A 20,265-nucleotide genomic window follows, 5' to 3' on the forward strand; every position below is an offset into this window, starting at 1 on the left:
CATCAGTTCATGGCAAATCACAGGGCTGTGTTTCTACCCCTGGGGCAGGTGATTCCATGTGTACTGGATGCCCCTCCAGGTGAAAGCAAACTGTGGCCTGCACTCTGCTGCTACAGGAATGGAGAAAAATGCATTAGCAATGTAAATGGTGGCACCTCTTTGCTGCCTTGAACTCCAGTTCATTCTTGAGTTCCAGCATGTCTGGCACAGCAGCATTCAGTGGTGGCCTGACTGTTCAGGCCACAATAGTCCACTGTCAGTCTCCACACTCCACTGGACTTATGCACAGGCCATATAGGACTATGAAAGGGTGAGGGAGTCTTGCTGACCACTCTCTGGCTCTCCAGTTCACAGATCATTTAAATGGATAGTGTTGGGGTTGTGAGAGACAACTGCTCACTTTGAAAATTTAAAAAGGTTTATTAAACCTTAACAAAATACAACAAAAGGACTACATAAGGAAAAATTTGCAGTGCTAGGAACTGCCTTCGTAGATACCACATGGCCAGTTCATCTTCAAGATGGATGCTCAGTCTTTTATACCCCTGGGGGGGTTGCATCAGCTAACCCTGGCCCCCCCCAAAGTCTGTCAGTCAGCTCTTCTTTGCCTTTTATTGGTGGAAACTTCTTTCTTGTAACTTGATTGGAGATCAGGTTTTGCCATGCCGCACCCCCCTAGCAACAAGCTTTTCCATTCCCAACTGCCCCATGCAAGGGGTACATTTTGCACGCATTCTTTCTATCAGTCCTAGACAACCCAGACTGTCTGATGGCAACAATACAGAGAGAGGGGGAAAAGGAACTATGGGGCGAACAGAGGACATCTAAACTACAATAACATAGCTATGCATAACTAAAGCTTTTCTTAATATTCACACAATATTCATCCCTTAATTGCTAATCATCTTATTATCTACCTATAACAGGGTTTAAGATTTTTCCTTTTGTTTCTTTCTCTCAGGGAATTTTCTCCCATATGTTGCTAAGAGACAATAATGACCGGGTACTTAACAGAGACAAAAGAAGTTGCCACAGCTCAGGGAAAGGGTGCAGCTGGCTACTCTCTTAGCTGGAGGGTTTCTCTAGGAGGGGCAAAGATACCTCGAGATTTGGGCTGGGGAAAAGGGGGCTGGGTGCAGCTCCTAGCTCGCTTGCTCTCTCGGCATTCAGAGGGGAAACAGGCTGCCATCGTTGTGGGGAGATTTTGCCACCACTGCTGGGTTTTGTCTCCTGCTGCTTTCTTCTACTGTGAGTGAAGCTCTGCTTGTGGGAGCAGCCGTTGTACTGGAACCTTATTAACACCCTACCTCACTAAAAAAAGGACTTTCACCATCTGCTTGAGTGCATCAGTGGAAACCCTGGGACCCCGAGCCCTTTTTCCCTCCAAGGGAGCCTCTCCCAGCTGTGTTCGGGAGCCAGGCTGTCACTGCCCGGCCCCCGCCATTTCTTTGCCACTGCTCAAGGTTTTTGCTACACTGTAGCCCCACACCCGCTGCCTACCGGGATGTCCTGCGGTTCCAGCTACAGATGCAGTTTCTGATAAATCTTGTCTACCACTCTGTGATTTTGCTCGTTCCTACAGTTCCAGCTTGCTCCTTCTGAGGTTCCTACTACAGCTCCTTTTGCTATTCGGAGTGGCACTGGGATCGTCTGTCCCTGGGGGTTTGTAAAGTAAGCCTCTTTTCCATCCTTTCCACCAGCTGCGTCTGCCATTACCATGTGAGAGAGATGGCCGAACTTGTGCCACAGCTCCCCCTGCAGCTACAGGAGAATCATCGCACCTGCCCTGCCCAGCCAAGAGCCACCTGCCAGCTGTGACCATAACTAAATGAAAGGGGAAAGTGCCTGCAGCCGAGAGAAGGCTGCAACTGGGTTTCTGGTTTTGTTTGTTGTTGCTGCCATTGTTGTTGTTTGTTTGTCTTGTTATCCATATACATACTAGTAAAAAATTGTTATTCCTTTTCCCATATCTTTGCCTGAAAGCCCCTTAATTTCAAAGTTATAATAATTTGGAGGGAAGGGGGTCATATTCTCCATTTCAGGGGAGGTTCTTGCCTCCCTTGGCAGACACCTGTCTTTCAAACCAAGACAGATGGACATCATGGAGTCCTGATTAGTGGGGTATTGCTGATGGTGCACTGTTGTGGTAGTAATCGGTACCTGTTCTTCTTCGAGACTCAGCAGTCCCACAGCAGAAGGGTCCTCTGAGGGATCAGGAAAGGTCTCCAAAAAAAAGCTGTCTAATTTCCTTTGTCTCCACAGTAGCTGTCCCAAAAGCCCAACGATGCCCTTTGGGGTCCTTGAAATATCCTCTCCTGAGGCGATCTATGCCAAGGAAGAACAGGGCCTCTGGGCAAGTCACAATGGGGTATTTTTACAACTCATTCCCAGTCAGGCTCTCTTCAGCTTCCAGTACAGCCAGTTGTTGGGATCCCTCTGTCATCCCAGAAATAGAGCGAGATTCTGCCCCTACATATCTTGATGGCATCAGGGTACATTGTGTGCTGGTGTCAATTGAGGCCTTATACTCTTGTGGGTCTGATGTGCCAGGCCATCAGATCCACACAGTCCAATAGATCCGATTGTCCCTTTCCTCCACCTGTCCAGAGGCAGGGTCCCACTAGTTCTGGTCATAGTACTCATTGCTCACTTTTTTAAAATATGAACTGGAGGTCCCTTCAAGACGATCAGAAGTAACATCAGCCCTTCTGTCTGAGGACTTGCCCAAAGGAAACTGGAGCAACATTTATCCTTGAGAGGTTGTTTTCCCTTTCAATCACATCTCTGTTCTGCTAGGGCAAATATGGGTTTTCCATCCCATTTCATATCTTCTCCATCATCATGTAGGTAAAACTGCAGGGTACCTCATGGTGTGGACTCTCTCCCTTGAGCAGGGAGGCACTTGTTTCTTGGTGCGTAGTGGCAGGGCATGGGACATTTGCTATTTAAATTGCTTGAGGTCCTCTTTAAATTGCTGGTGGTCCTTGGACAGTCTTTCCACAGCCAAGATGCTAGTTGGTAGGATGCCCTTCCTATAGCTGGAGTTGGGTAGTCACCTGAAGCACCGTTCTCCTTTTTTCATAGACATCAATGCCAATGAATTGGCATATGGCAATGGAATGCTCCATGCAAGCTTCCTCCACATGGATTGCGTACACCGGACTTCATCTGGATCTATAGAGTGATGCCTCAAAGAACCTAGAAATGAAACAACACACTTTCGAGATAATATTAGTATAGGAGTGTTGGAACCCTGGATGCTGAGAATTTTAAACTTTCTTTGCTGAAAGGCACAGACCCACAAGACAATACTACATTTGACCTGAGGCCATGGGGAGGCATCCAAAATTGATTGATAGCACTGGGGTTGTGGGTGTGTAGTTTGAATAGGAGTGTGTAATATCACAGGGTGAAAAACATAGAGTTTAAGGTTTTAGAATATAGCAATATATATGGGGCAAGATGGAGGTTTTAGGGTGGTGGCTGGTCCTTCTTCTTCACCTTCTTCTTCATGGGTTTGGGTGGTGTTTTGTAATTGGACAGAAAAATCCTCATTGTGGGACACGAGGGATCAGTTATTGGGTTAAAAGGGAAATAACATAGGTGTCATTTCTTAATTGGATAGTTTAGCTTTAAAAGACCTTGTAGAGAAAGATAGTTAGCCATTTTGTAGCTTGTTAGTAGAATGCTGTAGAACTCACGACTTGTAAGACTGTAATATAGATAAGAAATAATAAACATTTGAGTCTGAACATGATATACTGTCTCGAGTGCTTCAATCCCAGCCTTGACAGAGACAGAAAAGAAGCCAAGAACCAGCATAGGAGGTAATATAAAGGCTGGTCTTTATTGGAGGCCTCCAAGGGGCAGATATGGAAAATGCCTAAATGCCTATCCCTGCACAGGGTGAATACAGTTTTATAAGTTTAGCAAATTAGCATAACTGACAAAAATCCCCAATTAGAGACATAAGTGGTGAGGTAATTCCTCCTGGTTCAACCCCTTTTTAAATCCTCCCCCCTCAGACAGAAACTAAACTTTGTTTATGAAAATGTGTCTTGAAGAGCTGGGTTTAAACTTGGTTCCAGGAAGAACCAAGGTAGGACTGGGGCCTTGGGCCCTCCACTTGGAGTCTGGAATGTGTTTTGTGTTTCTGCCTATCAAGATAGGGAAAAGTACTGGGGCTAGCTAGGAACTATATAACTATACAACAATAGAGCTAGAATATATGTGTAAAGAATATAGAGAATATAAAAAACCAAAAATCATTCTGGCAACAAGAGGACTGCTCATGATTTGAATCTTCATAGAGTACCTCCAGCACAGCTAATTCTCTCGGGTGCTGGATACCTTTCTGCATGGTGTTCCACTTGCCTGGATACACTGGTAGCTCATCCTTGAAAGGATACCTTTCCCTCATGCTTGACAGGAATCACCTTCAGAGGCTGAGAGCTTCTGTCCTCTTCCCAATGCTCACATATCAGGACAGGGATCCAGCTGCTTGGCTTCACTCCCCTCTAATTTCCAATTGTGGGTCTACTTCCTCTTCACCTCTCACTAAGAAAATGGATTTGGTCTTGGATTTCTTCTTCTGTATGGAGGCAACTGCTACTGACACAAGTTGTTCCTCTGGTTCAGCTGCAGTTTGAGTGGCCACTGTGCCAGTTGGTCTGCTTTCCTCCTCCTCCTCCCCCTGAGGGTGCAGTTTAATGTCAAACCTTGTCCAGTAAATAGTAGCCTGGGTTAAACACATTGCAAGAACTTTGCACCTCTCTGGACCTGCCACAGCATTTTCTTTGCAAATATTCTGTCATTTTATCAGTCCTGTAGTTGTTCAGGGGTGAACTTCCAAACCATTGGAGCAGAGAATTTCTCCAAAAACTGGTCAATTTTCTCCCATATTCCATGCCAGTCATAACTGTTCACCCTTGCTGCAGATCTCTGAATGACCGTCCTAAAAATCTTTTTTATAACTTTAAACATGGTGTTGACTGTACTAAGGAGACCTGATAGACTTAGCAACAAGTACATGCTTTCCTTAACATCCAAAGGGAATTCAAAATTCTCAAAAGCTGTTGTAACAGGCCTGAAGGAGGAAAAAAGGGTGAAAAGCTGGGGAAAAGCACCCTGCCTTGTTCTCCCTGCAGACTGGGTACAATTATTAATGAATTTCCCAGAGGTAGTGTGGGAGAGGGCAGAAGAGCAACAATGAATACACATCCCAAATAACACTCATTGCCCTTTTTGATGGTGTTCACAGGTGTTCTTAGATGAGGGAAGAGATGAGAATGTTGACTCTATGTTTCAGAAGGCTTGATTTATTATTTTATGATATATATTACATTAAAACTATACTAAAAGAATGGAAGAAAAAGTTTCATCTCAGAAGGCTAGCTAAGCTAAGAATAGAAAGGAATGAATAACAAAGGTTTGTGTCTCGGACAGAGAGTCCAAGCCAGCTGACTGTGATTGGTCATTAATTCCAAACATCTACATGAGACCAATCACAGATCCACCTGGTTGCATTCCACAGCAGGAGACAATCATTGTTTACATTTTGTTTCTGAGACCTCTCAGCTTCTCAGGAGGGAAAAATCCCAAGGAAAGGATTTTTTATAAAAGTTGTCTGCGACAGCCCTTGATGTTATCATGTCATAAGCTGATATCACACAGTACAGCAACAAAGCAATCCCAATCCCTCTCCCTGCTCTGAAAAAGATCATCATGAGGAGCCAAATGTTGCATATACAGGAGTATATACAGTGTTAGGTACCACAACCATGTGAACAGACCGAGCAACCTTGTGACCATTGGCTCTGTACCTAATACAACAAATGCTTAGATCAAATTTGGTTCCAAACCACTCTGGGCAAATCTTTTGTCACCTCAACCCTTTGAGCCCCATATTGGGCACCAAATAAGGCTGTCATGGTTTAGGAATGATATTCCCCAATTTAGTGTTCCCACTGAAACACTCCAAACCAGTGCCACTCACTCCCTCCTCTCTCTCTCCATGTGGCAAGCTGGAGAGAAGAATTGGAGGCACAAAAGGTAAAGACCATGAGTTAAGAACAATATATTACAAACAGCAATGAAGTAAGAAATTAACTATAACAACAACAATATTAATAACAGAGTGCATAAGATAGGCGAATGATTCACACGCAAGTGCTCACCATGTTGAACCCAGCGCTACCCTGACCATTCACTCTGACACCAGCCCAACTGGAAGGGACCCATCTCCCTCCACTCCCTGTGTATGGCATGAGGTGGTATAGAATAACCTCAGGGCCCTGGCCATGCTCCTCCTGGCTACTGCAAAAATTAACCCTGTCCTGGCTGGAACCAGGACAGGACATCATGCTGTCATAATATCGTGACCTGCTACATGTTCCTGATAAGCACTTTGAGACTCTCTGTATATGGGAATACAGCTAGAAAGCAGGACGGGGAGTACTGCTCAGCTTACCAACACAGATGTGCTAACTCTGTTAGGCCGCAAGCCTTGGCAAGCAGAACCCTGAAGAAGATATTGGCGTGCTTGGGTGTGCTTAGTATGCTTTATAACAAACCATGCAAGACCGTACATGCCTATGCGAGTCTGTACAAAGCTATGATTAAGCAATGTTACTAAGAAATGTAAATGTTGTAATTACTGCTATTTTCAGCTATAGCTGAAAAGGTATATATACTGAGCTTGTGGAATCAATAAATCGTCTTCATGCATGCAAACCATGGAGTCCCCATCTCTTCAATCACCAACATATGTAGATATGAGGCCCATTATTTATCCTACATTCATGCTATGAATAGCTGAATATGAAGCCATTAATTATTGTACATGATGCTTCAGTATAAGTCAGTCTATTGGGTCTGGTGGTAGGGGTGGAAATGCTGGGTCAAGAGAAGAAAGTAAGTTTGAAGAGTCCTTCATAACCCACTGTCCTCAATTTTTGGATAACACCCTGCTGCTCCTTGACCATTGCTCCTGGACTTTATTTTGGATTTCTTATAATCACTTGGACAAATGGGAGAAGACACAAGAGTTACTTGGCATAGGAAGAAAGAGATGCATGGAGGGTTTAGAGCTCCCTCCAGCCCCTTGCTGTTAAATCTGAGACTAATGCAGACCACAATTTTTCTCCTCCTGCTGTATAATTGCTTTGGAAATAAATCAATTGGGGAAAAAAATCCAGGCTGGGTACAGGCAATGGGCAGATATGTGTGCTGCCCAAAGGCTTTGCAGGGGATAGAGGAAAAGGAGCAAGCACAGGGAGAGATGCTGAGTTTGATATGCACCCAGAGCAGCAAGAGAAGCAAAACCAACCAGTGACATTCTAGAATTATCTTTGGTTATGATAAATATTAATTTTCATTACTTTATTTTGCTTATTTCCTGCTTTGTTGCCCAAAAGCCAACTTAAGGTACAGGCAGCAAGGCACAGAATCCAAGGGATATCACAGACATGAAACAAGAGCTTAATATGCCCCACAGATGGCATGGGTGTGTGAGGCAATAGTCAAACGGAAACACATATTAAGTTAAGGACAGAAATTCATGGTTTCAACTCTATATGTCCTGTCTTCCGAGGCAGAAAGATGGAGGCCCATGTAACACCTGCTCCAGAAAGCAAACTGTGGGACTATAGTAAAGCATGCTTCCCCCAGCAGATTGTGGGCAGCTGAGGACAGCCCTGTTTCCCCATCACCCACCATTGTCATAGAATCACCTAGCCTGGAAAAGACCTCCAAGATAATCAAGTTCAACTATTAAACTCATGGACCAGTTATCAGAGGCACTATTTTTTCTCCCCCTGTGGAAGAGGCTAACAGCAGGCCTGTTAGCTAAAGGAGCGAGAAGAAGCTGAGAAGTAAGAAGAAACTGATAAGGAGATCTCTCTAAGGCTGTAACTAAGGAGACTGAGAGAAGAAAGATAAAAGAACTTTGCAGCTGGACGAAGCATTTTTAGAAAGTTAGTTAAGTCACTATAACTTCTCACCAATAGTATTATGTTGATTTATTGTGGCTAATAGTAAAGATAGAAGAAGCATAAACAATTAGAAAGTGTATAAAAGTCAGCCATGTTCAATAATAAAGTGTTGCCAACTGAGACTGCTTGTAGTCTCTGCTTTATGTCGTGACCGCCTCGACAGCGACATCCCCCTCCAGTTTTATTGTCAGTGATGGTTTTGGAGTAAGCAGTCAACCAATGCTGCATACGCCAATAAACAAATGTCCTGGGCTGATTTTATGATGCTTGTATGCCCATTCGTCTGTTTAGCCCAGAAATAAGTTTTGCACCTTTAAGACTAGTTCTGAGAGCAAAGAGGGGGAAAGAAGAAGAGCACAGTTTGTTTTCAGAAACTGCACTCACTTGTCCACATTCCTGCTCCTGGATTGTGCTGTCTGCAGCACGGACAGACAGCAGGACAGAACTCTCCTTTGCTTTTAGTTAGTTTTTAACTAGCTAAGGCAGAGATGTTCCCTGGACTGTGGTTTTTCTTTTTCTTGGAAGTGTTTAAACCGGCTCTGGACTGAACACCCAGAAGAGCACCAGCAGCTTGCACCTGTGGCCCACCAGGCCAGGCCTGGGCCACGGCATTTCCAGCACTGGAGGGACCGATAACAGACTGAGTGAGCCCACAGAGGGGACTTTCTGAGTTTGTCATCTCTTTTGGAATGGCAAGAGGTTTTATTGTCTAATATTGTTCATTTTTTGTGCTGGTGAATGCTTTGCCTGTGAAATAAACAGGTTTTTTTCCACTTTTCTCCAAGGAAATCTTTTCCCCAACCAGTTGGGGGAGGGGCCGCTTAAATCTGTTTTCTAGAGGAACCCCTTTAGAGGTTTTCTCCCAAATTTGCCCTAAACCAAAACAAAAAGTTACCCAGGATAATTAGTAAATACACAAATTATTTCAGTCTATGTTGCAATCAGCAACCAGGACTGAATCCCTCAGCCAGAAATAACCTACTCAGGGAACATGACTTAACTTGGTATCTCTAGTGCTGAAATAGACCCTCCACTGTAAGACCCTCTGAATTCTCTTCATGACATGGGGATGCTGCCACAAGCAACCCACACTCCTTTCACAGATAGTGAAATGGAGGTTTTGGGGGGTTTGCTTAAGTTAGCGATATGAATTAAGCATTTAAATTTTAGCTTGTAGAATTATGTGTTGAATTTTGACCTTTTACTTAAGAAACCTCTGCCATGGTACAAAGGGCATAGGAAAATGCAAATTTCTGAAGCTTCTTGAGATAAGGGACAATACCAAGAGAAGACCAGGGAATGCAGAAACCCAGATAAAGGAGCTCCTCTGTCTCCAAGCTGATCAAAACCGACAGACGTACTCAGATAAGCACCAAGGGACCACAGCGCACGTGCAAAGGAGAAAAGTTCAAAAGTTCAATCATGATGAAGACCACAACCTTTGGCCTCAGAGACCACCAAATACCCCTGTGCGACCACCACAGCAAACAACGCATGCTCAGAAGGGCGTGGATCTAATTACCATGTGAGGAGAGGACAGGCAAGGCCAGGGGTTGAATATGCATGAAGAGATTGTGTAATGTAATGCATATGGAACATCTTTGTGAATAAAGATGTGGGGGGCACAAGCTTTCATGAGAGCTATCTCGTTTGTGCTGGGTGCTAACATACATACTCACTTCATAACTACATCAGGTTGTGGAGTCTATTTATTCCACATATCGCTTCAATAGGCCCTGGAGTGAGACACTGTAATTACACTTACAGCTCATGAAATGGGAATGAAGAGCAACTTGACAATGCCCTCAGTGCCATGTTATCTATGGCAACCATTAAAGATGTGCACAGACAAAATTGCAGGTACACTTCTGTTCTCCTCTCATCAACTGAGTTCAAAAGGAATTTGATAGCAGCTCAGCTCCTGTCCTAATGCATGCTAGGACCAGGCAGGGTGATGCTGCAGGTATCTAACCAACAAATTTTATCTCATTACCTGCAACATGTTGAGAAGCAGACTCCGGAATTTGGTTCCTTCCACCATGAAGAGGGCCATTTTGTCACAGAGCTTAGCTGCAGTGGAAGCAAAGCTGCGGTCCATCACTGCTTTCTGGTAGATGGTCTTGACTATCTCCCCCAGCATTTCCTCAGAGCTGGTAGAGTTCTGGGCCTCGTCCATGAATGTGGTGAGCTTGGAGTCAACGTCACTGCTGTTGTTCCTCATGCTATTGAGAATTTCAATTAATTTGTCCATTTTATTCTTTTCAGGATTGGTGATTTCCACTGTGACTTCGTCCTGGTCCATGAAAAGGGAAAGACAAGGCGTCTGTTACACAAGGAAAAAACAGACATATCAGCCTTTGTCTTTCCACAAACAGAAAAGGGGGAAGGGGATTGGAGAAACATTTAAACAGACATGGAAAAAACAAAGCATCTTTTAGCAACACAATGGTATAATCTCAGCATTAAAAACCACAAGTAAATGAATCCTGTCCCAGAAATGCTCTTTGTCCATTTCCCACAGCACTCAATCCCAAAGTCTTCCCCCTTAGCTCAGGGAGAAGATTTCCTCAAGGGTCCTGATCCAGGATGTCAAAGTCTGACTACCCCTGACTGCCTTTGACATCTTGGACTGATTTCTCTGTGTGTCTGCGACATGGTGATAATTGATTTTTTTTTGTCTCTATTTTGAAAGTGCACCAATGTTTGCAAAATGCTCAGATAGCAATTCTACAAAAATGTCTACTTTTTAATATACTCATGAGGGGAAAAGGAGGGGCAGACACTGACCTCTTCTGTGTGGTGAGCAGTGACAGGACCCGAGGGAATGGCCTGAAGTTGTGTCAGGGGAGGTTTAGGCTGGATATTAGAAAAAGGTTCTTCACCCAGAGGGTGGTTGGGCACTGGAACAAGCTCCCCAGGGAAGTGATCACAGAACCGAGCCTGACAGAGTTCAAGAAGCATTTGGACAATACTCTCAGGCACATGGTGTGACTCTTGGGGTGTCCTGTGCAGGGACAGGAGTTCGACTCAATCCTTGTGGGACCTTCCAAGTCAGCATATTCTGTGATTCTGTGATACATTTAATGATTTAAATTGAGATTAAAGATGTCACATGATCCCAGCATTTGAAAAACTCTTAAAACATGCTATATAATACAAAACTGCAACAATTTTTTGGACAACCCCAATGCCAAACAGCAGTTAGAGTTGTCCAAAACTCCCATCAGGAGGCCAGTTGTGTTGACAATACCCACTCACCACCCAATATTGGGTGCTTATGTGATGTGTTTCTTATAAGAATGTAAATTCACAGGAAGAGCATTAAAATGAATCATCTGAAAGTCTCTTCTATATTCATATTGCTTTAAAGAACATGAAAATAACTAACAAAATCTCTTCCTCCCCCTCATGCCACATACATAAATAGTAAATGCTCATGCATTCAAAGGTATACATTTCCAACATGCACTCCCATGGAGTTGTATATGTTCAGGTTATTTTTGCTACTTATTTTGGAAATGTCATTGGAGATACCCTTACAGATTAATTTTCTAGTCTGACAAAAAAAATCTCTAGAGAAAGAATCTGAGTTTTACAGGGGGCAAATAAAGAGATCTACAAATTCTTCAGAAATCTGATGCTGAACATTGTTTCAAAAAAGTATTTCTCCTCTGTCACTTGCATACAATAGTTTTGTTGTTGTTAGGTTATTGGAAGGAAGTGGGAAAGATAGGGTCATTTCAATTCATTGCTGAGATAAATGAATATCAATACTGAAGTAGCTGACTACAGCTATTCAGCACTCAAAAGTCAAAGCTTGGGATTTAGCTCTGTAATTGTAGAGAGACAAATTGCCTTTTTTTAGACCTCTTTGCAAAGTTGATGAGCTCTGCAGACTGGAAGGGAATCAGTTGGGAGGTGTACCCACATTGTAGCTCACGTGTGAACCAGCTTTCCCCAAGGGTGTGCAGGAAAAGAGTTCCCAGTCTTTGAAGAACTCAAGCTGGTAGCAACCTCAACCAAGAAGTCAAGCTAAGAGACTTAATTGAGTGAATAAAAGGACTTCTGAAGAAGCATGAAAACACTTTGAGAGAAGTGTTGACACTAGGAGATTAAGATGCATTGATGGAAAGTTTTCTTGAGCCCAGCCCGCCCTTTGTATGGAAAATAGCCAACAGCCAGACTTGAAAAACGGGAAACTCAATGTTTCCCTAAGAAATAATACCTTTTCTTTTAGTCTCCTTCGCAGCCTGTCTTTGGAAGACTGAAGCAAATTGATCTTGGGTCTTTCCCTAATGCGTTCATGAATACTGTCTTTCTGCTTGGTCTCTGACTCTTGGATGTACTGCTGAGACTGCTTCTCCATATCCTCCAGGCCTCGGTGCATCTCCAAGGGAATGTGAACTGCACAGATGGCGGTGTCCTTGATTTTCAAGTTCTCTGTCTCTTTGGCATTTCTGTGTGTTTCTTTGTCATTGGGCAAGTGCTTCTGGTTGTGATGCCATCTCCGGTTCTGACTGCAGCCATGGTGGCCTGTCCTACCTGAGGAGTGAAGGGCCTGGCCTCCTTGGTAGAGCTTCTGGTGGTCCCTGTTGTGTTTGGTGCCACCTTGCTGATGATCTGCATGCTGCTGAGACTTGTTCCCACCAGGAAGTCTCTGCTGTCGCCTAGAAAGTCAAAGAAGGTCATTAGTTCACTCTTTTCTGCATGGCCCTTTTTGGTCAACACATCTGTCTCACCAGACTGGTCCTTGGTGGGTAGGCTCTGTGGGTGTCCCTACTACAGGAGGAGAGCCAATTTCTTGACATCTAACACAATCTCACACCTCAATCTTTCAGCAACAGAGATATTTCAGCTGAAAGTTTTCATGAACAGTTAGATAACATTGCTTTGGTTACCAGGAAAATCTCTCCCAGGCTTCTGTGTTTTCTGTGTTGCTTCTATACTGAACTGGGGAATATCTGGTTAGTCCCAGCTGAGCAAGGGGAAGTCAGGCAAGCAAGAAATATCAGGAGATTTTTTTTTTTTCAGAAGACTTAAGGACCTCCTGATACACCTGGCCTACAGCATCATTTGCTCGTCTTGCCTGCCCTCTCTGCTGTACTAACATAGCATACTGCTGCATGGATTTGCAATGAACCGTTTACAGCATATAAGGAATTTCTAAGTGGAAAAAAATAAGCTAAAAAGTAAATTGCCAAATAAACCAGATGCCCACACTAAATGGTTTTGTTTGGCCTTTTGTAGTGAATTGACCCCAGCTGGATGCCAGCCACCCACCAAAGCCTCCCTATCACTCCCTTCCACAACTGGACAGAGGAGAAAAAATATAACAAAGGGTTCATGAGACCAGGAGAGATCACTCAGCAAAAACTGTCACTGGCAAAAAAAAGCTCAAATTAAAGATATTAATTGAATTTATTACTAACAAAATCAGAGCAGGATAATGAGAAGTAAAATAAGACCTTAAAAAAACACCTTTCCCCCCTGCCCTTCCCAGCTCTACCTCCACTCTCAGCAGTGCAGGGAGACAGGGAATGGGGGTTACGGTCAGTTTATCAGGTGTTATTTCTCCTGCTGCTCAGAGAAAGGAGTCCTCCTGCTCCAACATGGGATCTCTCCCACTGGAGATAGTTCTCCATTAACTTCTCCAATGTGAGTCCATCCCATGGGCAACAGTTTTTTTACAAACTGCTGCACTGTGGGTCACTTCCACAGGGTGCAGTTCTTCAAGGATAGGCTGCTTCAGCATGGGGTCCTCTCTCCCCAGGGGTCACAGCCTCCTCTCAGACATCCACCTGCTCTAGTATGGGTGTCCTCCACAGGCTGCGGGTGGATTTCTGCATCCCCATGGATCTCCGTGGGCTGCAGGGGGACAGCTGCTTCACCATGGTCTTCACCACGGGCTGCAGAGCAATCTCAGCTCTGGTGCCTTGAGCACCTCCTCCCCGTCCTTCTCCCCTGACCTTGGTGTCTGCAGAGTTGGTCCTTTCACATGTTCTTACTCTGTTCCTCTCTGGTCACAATTACAACTGTGCCATAACTTTTTTTCCTTCTTCTTCATCTTCTTCTTAAATATGCTATCACAGAGGTGTTGCCACCATTTCTAATTGGCCCAGTCTTGACCAGTGGCACATACGTCTTTGGAGATACCAGGGATTGGCTCTGGCTGACATGGACGAAGCTTCCAGCAGCTTCTCACAGAAGCCATCCTTGTAGTGCACCCCCCTCCTCCCTCCCCCGCTACCAAAGCTTGGCCATGTAAACCCAATACACCTTTCTTTATGCATGTCCTTCATCATTGCTACACCAGGACAAGACACATGCATGGATGAAGAAGCTGAGTATCATGCTTGGCTCTGGCAGCATGGGGTGCTAGAACCATTGCCTCCAGACAGCAGGCTAAATGCATACAGCTCCAAACAGGTAACATGGAAATTCAACAGCCACAAAGAGGAGGAACTGTCCACAAATGGTTGTCTCGAGAGACTACAGTGGCTCAGAAGGGGCAAGCAAGCCCATCTGCTGGCTAGAACTGGTAGCTGAGATGATAACTCCCCCCCAAAAAACAGTTGAAAGGAAAAAAACACTTTGACAGCCTCAGACATTTCATATTTCCACATAGGCTGCAGCTTGATTGTCCCGAGCAGAGAAGGCAGAGACAGAATGCCATCATCAAGGATGCAACTAAGGAGGAAATTGTCTTGACATGGAGTGCTTTCACCCAGGACAGTGCAGGGTTAGCTCTAAGCAAGGCAGCACGTCCCTGCCTTTCCAATGCCTCTTTAATGCTCAGTCTTGACTCTGAGAGCATGTGAGATGCTTTAATGCTCAGTCAGACGAAGGAATTGGCCATTCACAAATACATTTCATGGTCAACAGCTAAACAGTTGCTAACGTTGCCTGCCAAAGCCATCTGCCCATGGAATCTGTATTCCTTGGCATCCCCAGGAGTTAAAACCTATATTTGAGGCCAACTGGCTCTTAACCATAAAGTGTGAGGGTTCATGATTGGCAAACATGGGAGGAAGAGGCTTAGTGGCAGTGGCAGGAATTTGTCTTTAGTCTCAAACCACCAGAACCAGTTTTCTGAGATATTCAGTGTAGGGTTTTTGTTTGGGTTGTTTTGGGTTTGGTTTTTTGTTTTTTGTTTTTTGTTTTTTTTCCAAGTTGAATGGCAGGGAATAAAAAAGAAAAAAAAAAGTGGGGGAGAAGTTTTCCTGTTAGCTGAAGCTTACAAGCAGTTTATGAGTACAGATTCTCCACATCAAGTTTTCCTGGCATTTCTTTGTTTCCTCTCAGTAACACAATCACATAAACCATTTTGTAAAAACCAGCTCTTATTAAAAGGGGAATGTCAAAATACAAGTTAATTAAAACCCTTATCTAGTACTAAGCCCTCGCATGCTTAAGCATGCAAGTTGTGCTTTCTGTGGCTTTGCTCTTCTCTCAAACATCTAACTGTTTGGGTACACTTCCAGCCTTGGGTTATAAAACAGACAGACTGTTACTTTATTTAAATGGAAAATATTGCACAGAAATTATAAAAGTTGCACACAGACACAGCTTTAATTTCAGCAGAGGTAAGGGAAAATGCCTGGAAATGAGCTGGAAACCAAACTGCTGTGAATTTCTGCAAGAAATGCATGTGGGGAAAGTTTTTTCCTAAAGACATAATGATATTAGAATCAAAACTGTTTCTGTTTAATGGCTGTGAAAGAAAAAAATGTTTAAGATTAAAAAAAGCCCTAGTTAAGTCAATGTGGAATATGCAAGATTGTTCTATTTGGGGCTTTTGTACTAGATGGGGAGAGGACAGGCAGCTCCATCCCTGTGTGGGACAGCTAAAAGGTGATATCCCCATGGCAAGGGGCAGAGCAAACAGACTGAACCTCTGCAGTCACTGACAATAGGATGGAAAACCACAGAGTTAAAAAAGTTAAGGAATAAAGATTGCAAGAAAGAAAAGGCAAAGGAAGGAGAATGGTAAACAAGGATCAATGTCTGTGACTTGGCAGCAGGCAGAGGTCTAGACAATTATCCAGCATTCAAGCAAAGACTCGCGTGCTTTTATCTTCCCAACACTCCAGCAAAGAAGAAAAGCCAAGAAGAAACAGGATCTGCAGAGAAGAAGAGCCAAAGCAGGAAGAACGGGACCCAGATTGTGAGATTCACATTCTCTGAACCTGAGAGCAGCAGTGAGAGAAGCAGAGAAAAGAATGATCAAAACAATTCTTATCTCATTTGCTGTTCCTGTGTTGTGCCAAAGTAGAATGCAATATAAAGATTGTTTACCCAAAGTAATAGTGTTTTGTTTCCTTGGCCTATCAGGGCCAAGTACGTGTGCAGACTGTCAGTCAGCAGACAGTCACAAGATTCTGGGCAGTTGAGTTGAGTTGGGTGCTTGTGCAGATTCAGTTTAGATGTAGTGTAATATAGTATAGAATAATATAGTATAATAAAGTAATTAATTAGCCTTCTAATAAGATAGAGTCCTCCTCATCATCTCCCCCATCGTAGGGGTCGCCCTGCTTTTACTATACCAGATCTTGAAACTTTTTTCAATGCACAGCATTGCAAAGCCTGGGAGGTTGGGATGACCCATCCTTGTTCTTAGGTTTAACCAAGGTCCTGGGGACATAGAGAGCCCCAGGAAGGGGCAAGTTGGTGTACCAGGGCATCTTGCCCCCCACAAGAATTTATCTATTGTTTGTTAAATGATCAGATAACTCAAACAGGACAAGATGTCTTATAGTGAGTTATTTTGGCACCATGGAGTTAACACTGGTCTGGCATCTCCCAACTGCCAATAAACATCTTACTGTTGAAGTGATATCTGGAAAGATAAGCTCGATTTCTAAGAGATGCCTCACTTTATGACTATAAGAGCAAAGGTATCTCTGTACATTATCATAATTTCTGTGGTAAGTTACATTTAACTCCTAATCAATACTATTTCTTTTGCTAGCTTTAATACAGGTACCTTGATATCGTGCACTGTTTTATGTTACGCTGTAATCTACTAGTAGTTCTTTTTAGTTTTATACTGTGGTAACTCTAATTAAGATCTTTCGTCTGTTATCGTTTGTCTGTTTAATAAATAATTAATTTTTATAAATAGACCTGATCTGCCATTACTAGAACTTGGGGGCCAGAGTGATTCCTTAAATTCAAACTGTTGCCAAAATTTGAGGCCAATGCAGGGCCTTTCTGAAGCTCCCACTCGTCCTGTGACAGTTGGGGACCAGGGCACCCCACAACATGCACCCACTGTGGGTTGAGTTGATGGTAACAACCTCATGCTTGTTCAAGGGCAGGAATGTAGGAGCACAGATGGCAGCTTGGGGTGACATGCCAAGCTTAGGAAACCAAACCATGTAGGAACCCAGATGCGCTTTCCAACCCAGGCTTTTAGGTTGTGATGCTGAAGGGAAGAACAACTGAAGCTTGAATCACACAGCAACATCTCCAAGAAAAGCAAGAATTCACCCCATTAAAAATGCTGCAGTTACTGGGAAATCTTTCTTCTGTCCCTCTCTGCTCATCCTTTGGTGTAAGGACACAGTGCCTTGTGGGGAACTCTACTTCAGCTAGAAGAAAAAATATGTAGATAGCACAATAGTCTCTAACATCTTGACTACATTCAACATTAATTATTTTCACTTCAAAGGCCAAATTCCAATTCAGCTCAAAACTCCCCCTGACTTCAGTAGGACCAGGGATTCGGCCATTGGTCAATGTGGAAACTAAACAGACATTCAGTCACAAAAAAAACTACAGAAGTATTAAAAACCAAGGGGAGATAGTCATGATTACCAAGCTGGAAATAGGATGGTATTGTTTCTGTGTGGAAACGCATCCAGCTGGGATAAATACTGGTTTGGCCTCAGTGTCATATACAGGATGCATCAACCTGAGAGCATGGGAAACAGGATACTGAACGGGGGACACCTTTTCAGGTCATGGCAAGAAGAGTGTGGTCATGGGAATTAGTAGTATGCTAATAGAACTATCCTATATTTGGTCGAGTTTCTGGTTCTTGTCCTCAGTTGGTTCGGAACCTGTTACAAATGAGGTCTTGTTCCGAGTTCACATTCATGATTGGACCCTTGCCCTCAGAAGACTCCTATACCTTGTGGCATTTACCACACCCCCCTGTCTTTGGATCTTGCCCCCAAACTGTGCAGTTTCCACATTTGTTATTTTGTTGTTAAAGTCTTTATTTTTTGGGCAAGACCATCACACCCATTCCTTTATTTCACCAGGTTCCCCCTGGCCAAGCCAGATCAGGGGTCGTAGCGAGGAAGACTGCGACATTTCTGCTATCATTTCTCCACCAATTTTTAAATTTAATTAACTAAATGAGATACCTTTCAACAGAATTTATATCTGACAAATGTCTACTCTGTCAGAGGAGCTTATGGAAACAAATCTAAGGCTTTAGCTGTCTTAGTGATTACCAGTCTACATGCTCAGAAAAACAGGATTCCTGCAAGTTTTTTACAACATGATTTCCTTCCAAGGAAAGGGGCTGGAAGGCACAAGGCTGAAGAAAATAACACAAGACACATGGACAGCTGTGGTCTAAAACACAATTGGTCTGTTCCATCAGCCCTGCTCATAGCCCCCTGTGCTAGTTTAAAAGTAAACTGGCAGGAGAAATGAACCCCACTCAACTACCTTGAGAGAGATTACAAGGCAGAGTTACAATCTCCTAAAGAGATTACAATGAATACAATGATACAGAGAAAACTGGTTTCAACCCACAAAGGCAGAGTATAACCTGGCACCCTGTTGGTCAGTGATGGTCACAGTCCTATTGAAGTTCTGGTCCTGCTCTGGATTCATTGAGTGGTACCAGAAGTCCCCAAGCCTAAAGATTATATATGCCCAGGTGCAGGTGGGGAATGCTCAGTACCTCCCCCAGGGTGGGGAGTTTCACAATGGAATGATGTAATACTGCAAGTCATGGGATATTTTGGAAGTCTTTCATAGTCTAAGTCATTGCAGCTACCTATTCTGCTAGTGCCATTGTCTTGGGGATGGTTCATAATGATAAGGTATCTCATGATCATTTGTGCTCAAAAATTGTCATTGTATTTTTAAGATTTCCTGGCCACGAGGTGGAGGGGCGGTGCTGCCCAGGCAGTCTTTCTTGCCTTTATGGTGTAGGATCAAAGATATTGCATGAAGGGAAGCAGCAGCGAGAGCTGGTGCCAGAAGGAGGTGTGGTTCTCTTGCTGAGCGCAGGAGGAAGAAGTCGGAGGTATGGTGCTGCAGCAAGCAGTCAGTGGCGTGGTGGCCACAGCAGCCTCTGTGTGCTTTGCTCTGGTATTTTTGTTGCACTGCGGTCTCGGCACAGCAAGCCTCCCTGCTTTTTCCTGCTTTCTTGCCATTTGGGATGAGTCCAGAGCCAATGTGTGGGTTGTCATCTGAGGCCAGGGCCACTCCTGCCAGTTCCCTTTCTGCACAGTAGCAACATCACAACCAAGCCCTGCCCACATCCCTACTGTGTGCCGGCTGCCGTAGGTGGTGCCAAAGACCGATCGCCATTTGAGTGAGACCTTGAGGGAGTCGTCCTTTCCCCCCATTCTCTCCGAGTCTCCATTGACCACCGGGAGAGGTTCTGGGCTAGCATTGGAGCGCCCCCTGAAGCCGCAGGAGAGTTACTGCAGCCTCTCAGCCTTGCCTGAGCCACCAGCGCCCTCTGATGGTTGTAGTCATAACTACACCAAAGGGGAAATGGCTTAAAGGGTGAGGAATTTCTGTTACTGTTTCTTTTCATTGCTTATTCTGTCTTGCTATATATATTTTCTAATAAAGAACTGTAATTCCTTTTCCCATATTTTTGCCTGGAAGCCACATAATTTCAAAGTTATAATGATTTGGAGGGAGGGGTCATCTTTCCTTGGCAGACATCTGCCTTTTAAACCAAGACAACCGTCGAGTCCATTATGCCTCATTAACAGAGATGACCCCTCAGGCTGGGTGTGAATGTGCTGGTGCTTCCCAGGAGGGAGTTATCACAGCTGAGTCATTTATGTGAAGAAAAAAAACCACTAGTCTGCCTCCAGGGTTTGCTTCTTTTCCTAATCTCATTTAACATCCAGATTGTAACCTGAGGTGTTGGGTGTGCACTGGGCAACTACTGCAAACAATCCATCGTTAACAGTTTATCAGGACTGATGTAGAGGGGAGTAGAATACACTGGTTACACCCACATAGTGCTAAACTGGTGCCCTACTCCTGTGTCATAGTTTGACATGGGAGTAAT

At 44.0% G+C, this 20,265-nt stretch overlaps 1 protein-coding gene and 1 long non-coding RNA gene across 3 annotated transcripts in view; both read right to left on the reverse strand.

Annotated features, from left to right (window-relative positions):
* Positions 1-20,265, reverse strand: part of LOC139598928 (uncharacterized) — a 567,429-nt gene that overhangs the window by 129,419 nt on the left and 417,745 nt on the right. The gene's annotated exons all lie outside the window — the stretch shown is intronic.
* The window catches only part of LOC139598927 (CBP80/20-dependent translation initiation factor-like), a 283,857-nt gene continuing 263,992 nt past the window's right edge, over positions 401-20,265 (reverse strand). The window contains exons 7-9 of one of the 2 annotated variants that reach the window (XM_071445861.1): positions 12,217-12,658; positions 9,985-10,284; positions 401-4,693 (exon numbers count right to left, since the gene is read on the reverse strand). In XM_071445861.1, the coding sequence (XP_071301962.1) occupies positions 4,508-4,693; positions 9,985-10,284; positions 12,217-12,658 (928 nt within the window). In that variant the 3' untranslated portion in view covers positions 401-4,507. Of the gene's footprint in view, positions 4,694-9,984; positions 10,315-12,216; positions 12,659-20,265 lie in introns of both variants that reach the window. The other variant, XM_071445860.1, reaches the window with a different exon arrangement.

The sequence above is a fragment of the Agelaius tricolor genome, unplaced genomic scaffold (assembly GCF_023055355.1).
Source record: "Agelaius tricolor isolate 1412-34295 unplaced genomic scaffold, bAgeTri1.0.p SCAF_21, whole genome shotgun sequence".
Taxonomy (NCBI): domain Eukaryota; kingdom Metazoa; phylum Chordata; class Aves; order Passeriformes; family Icteridae; genus Agelaius; species Agelaius tricolor.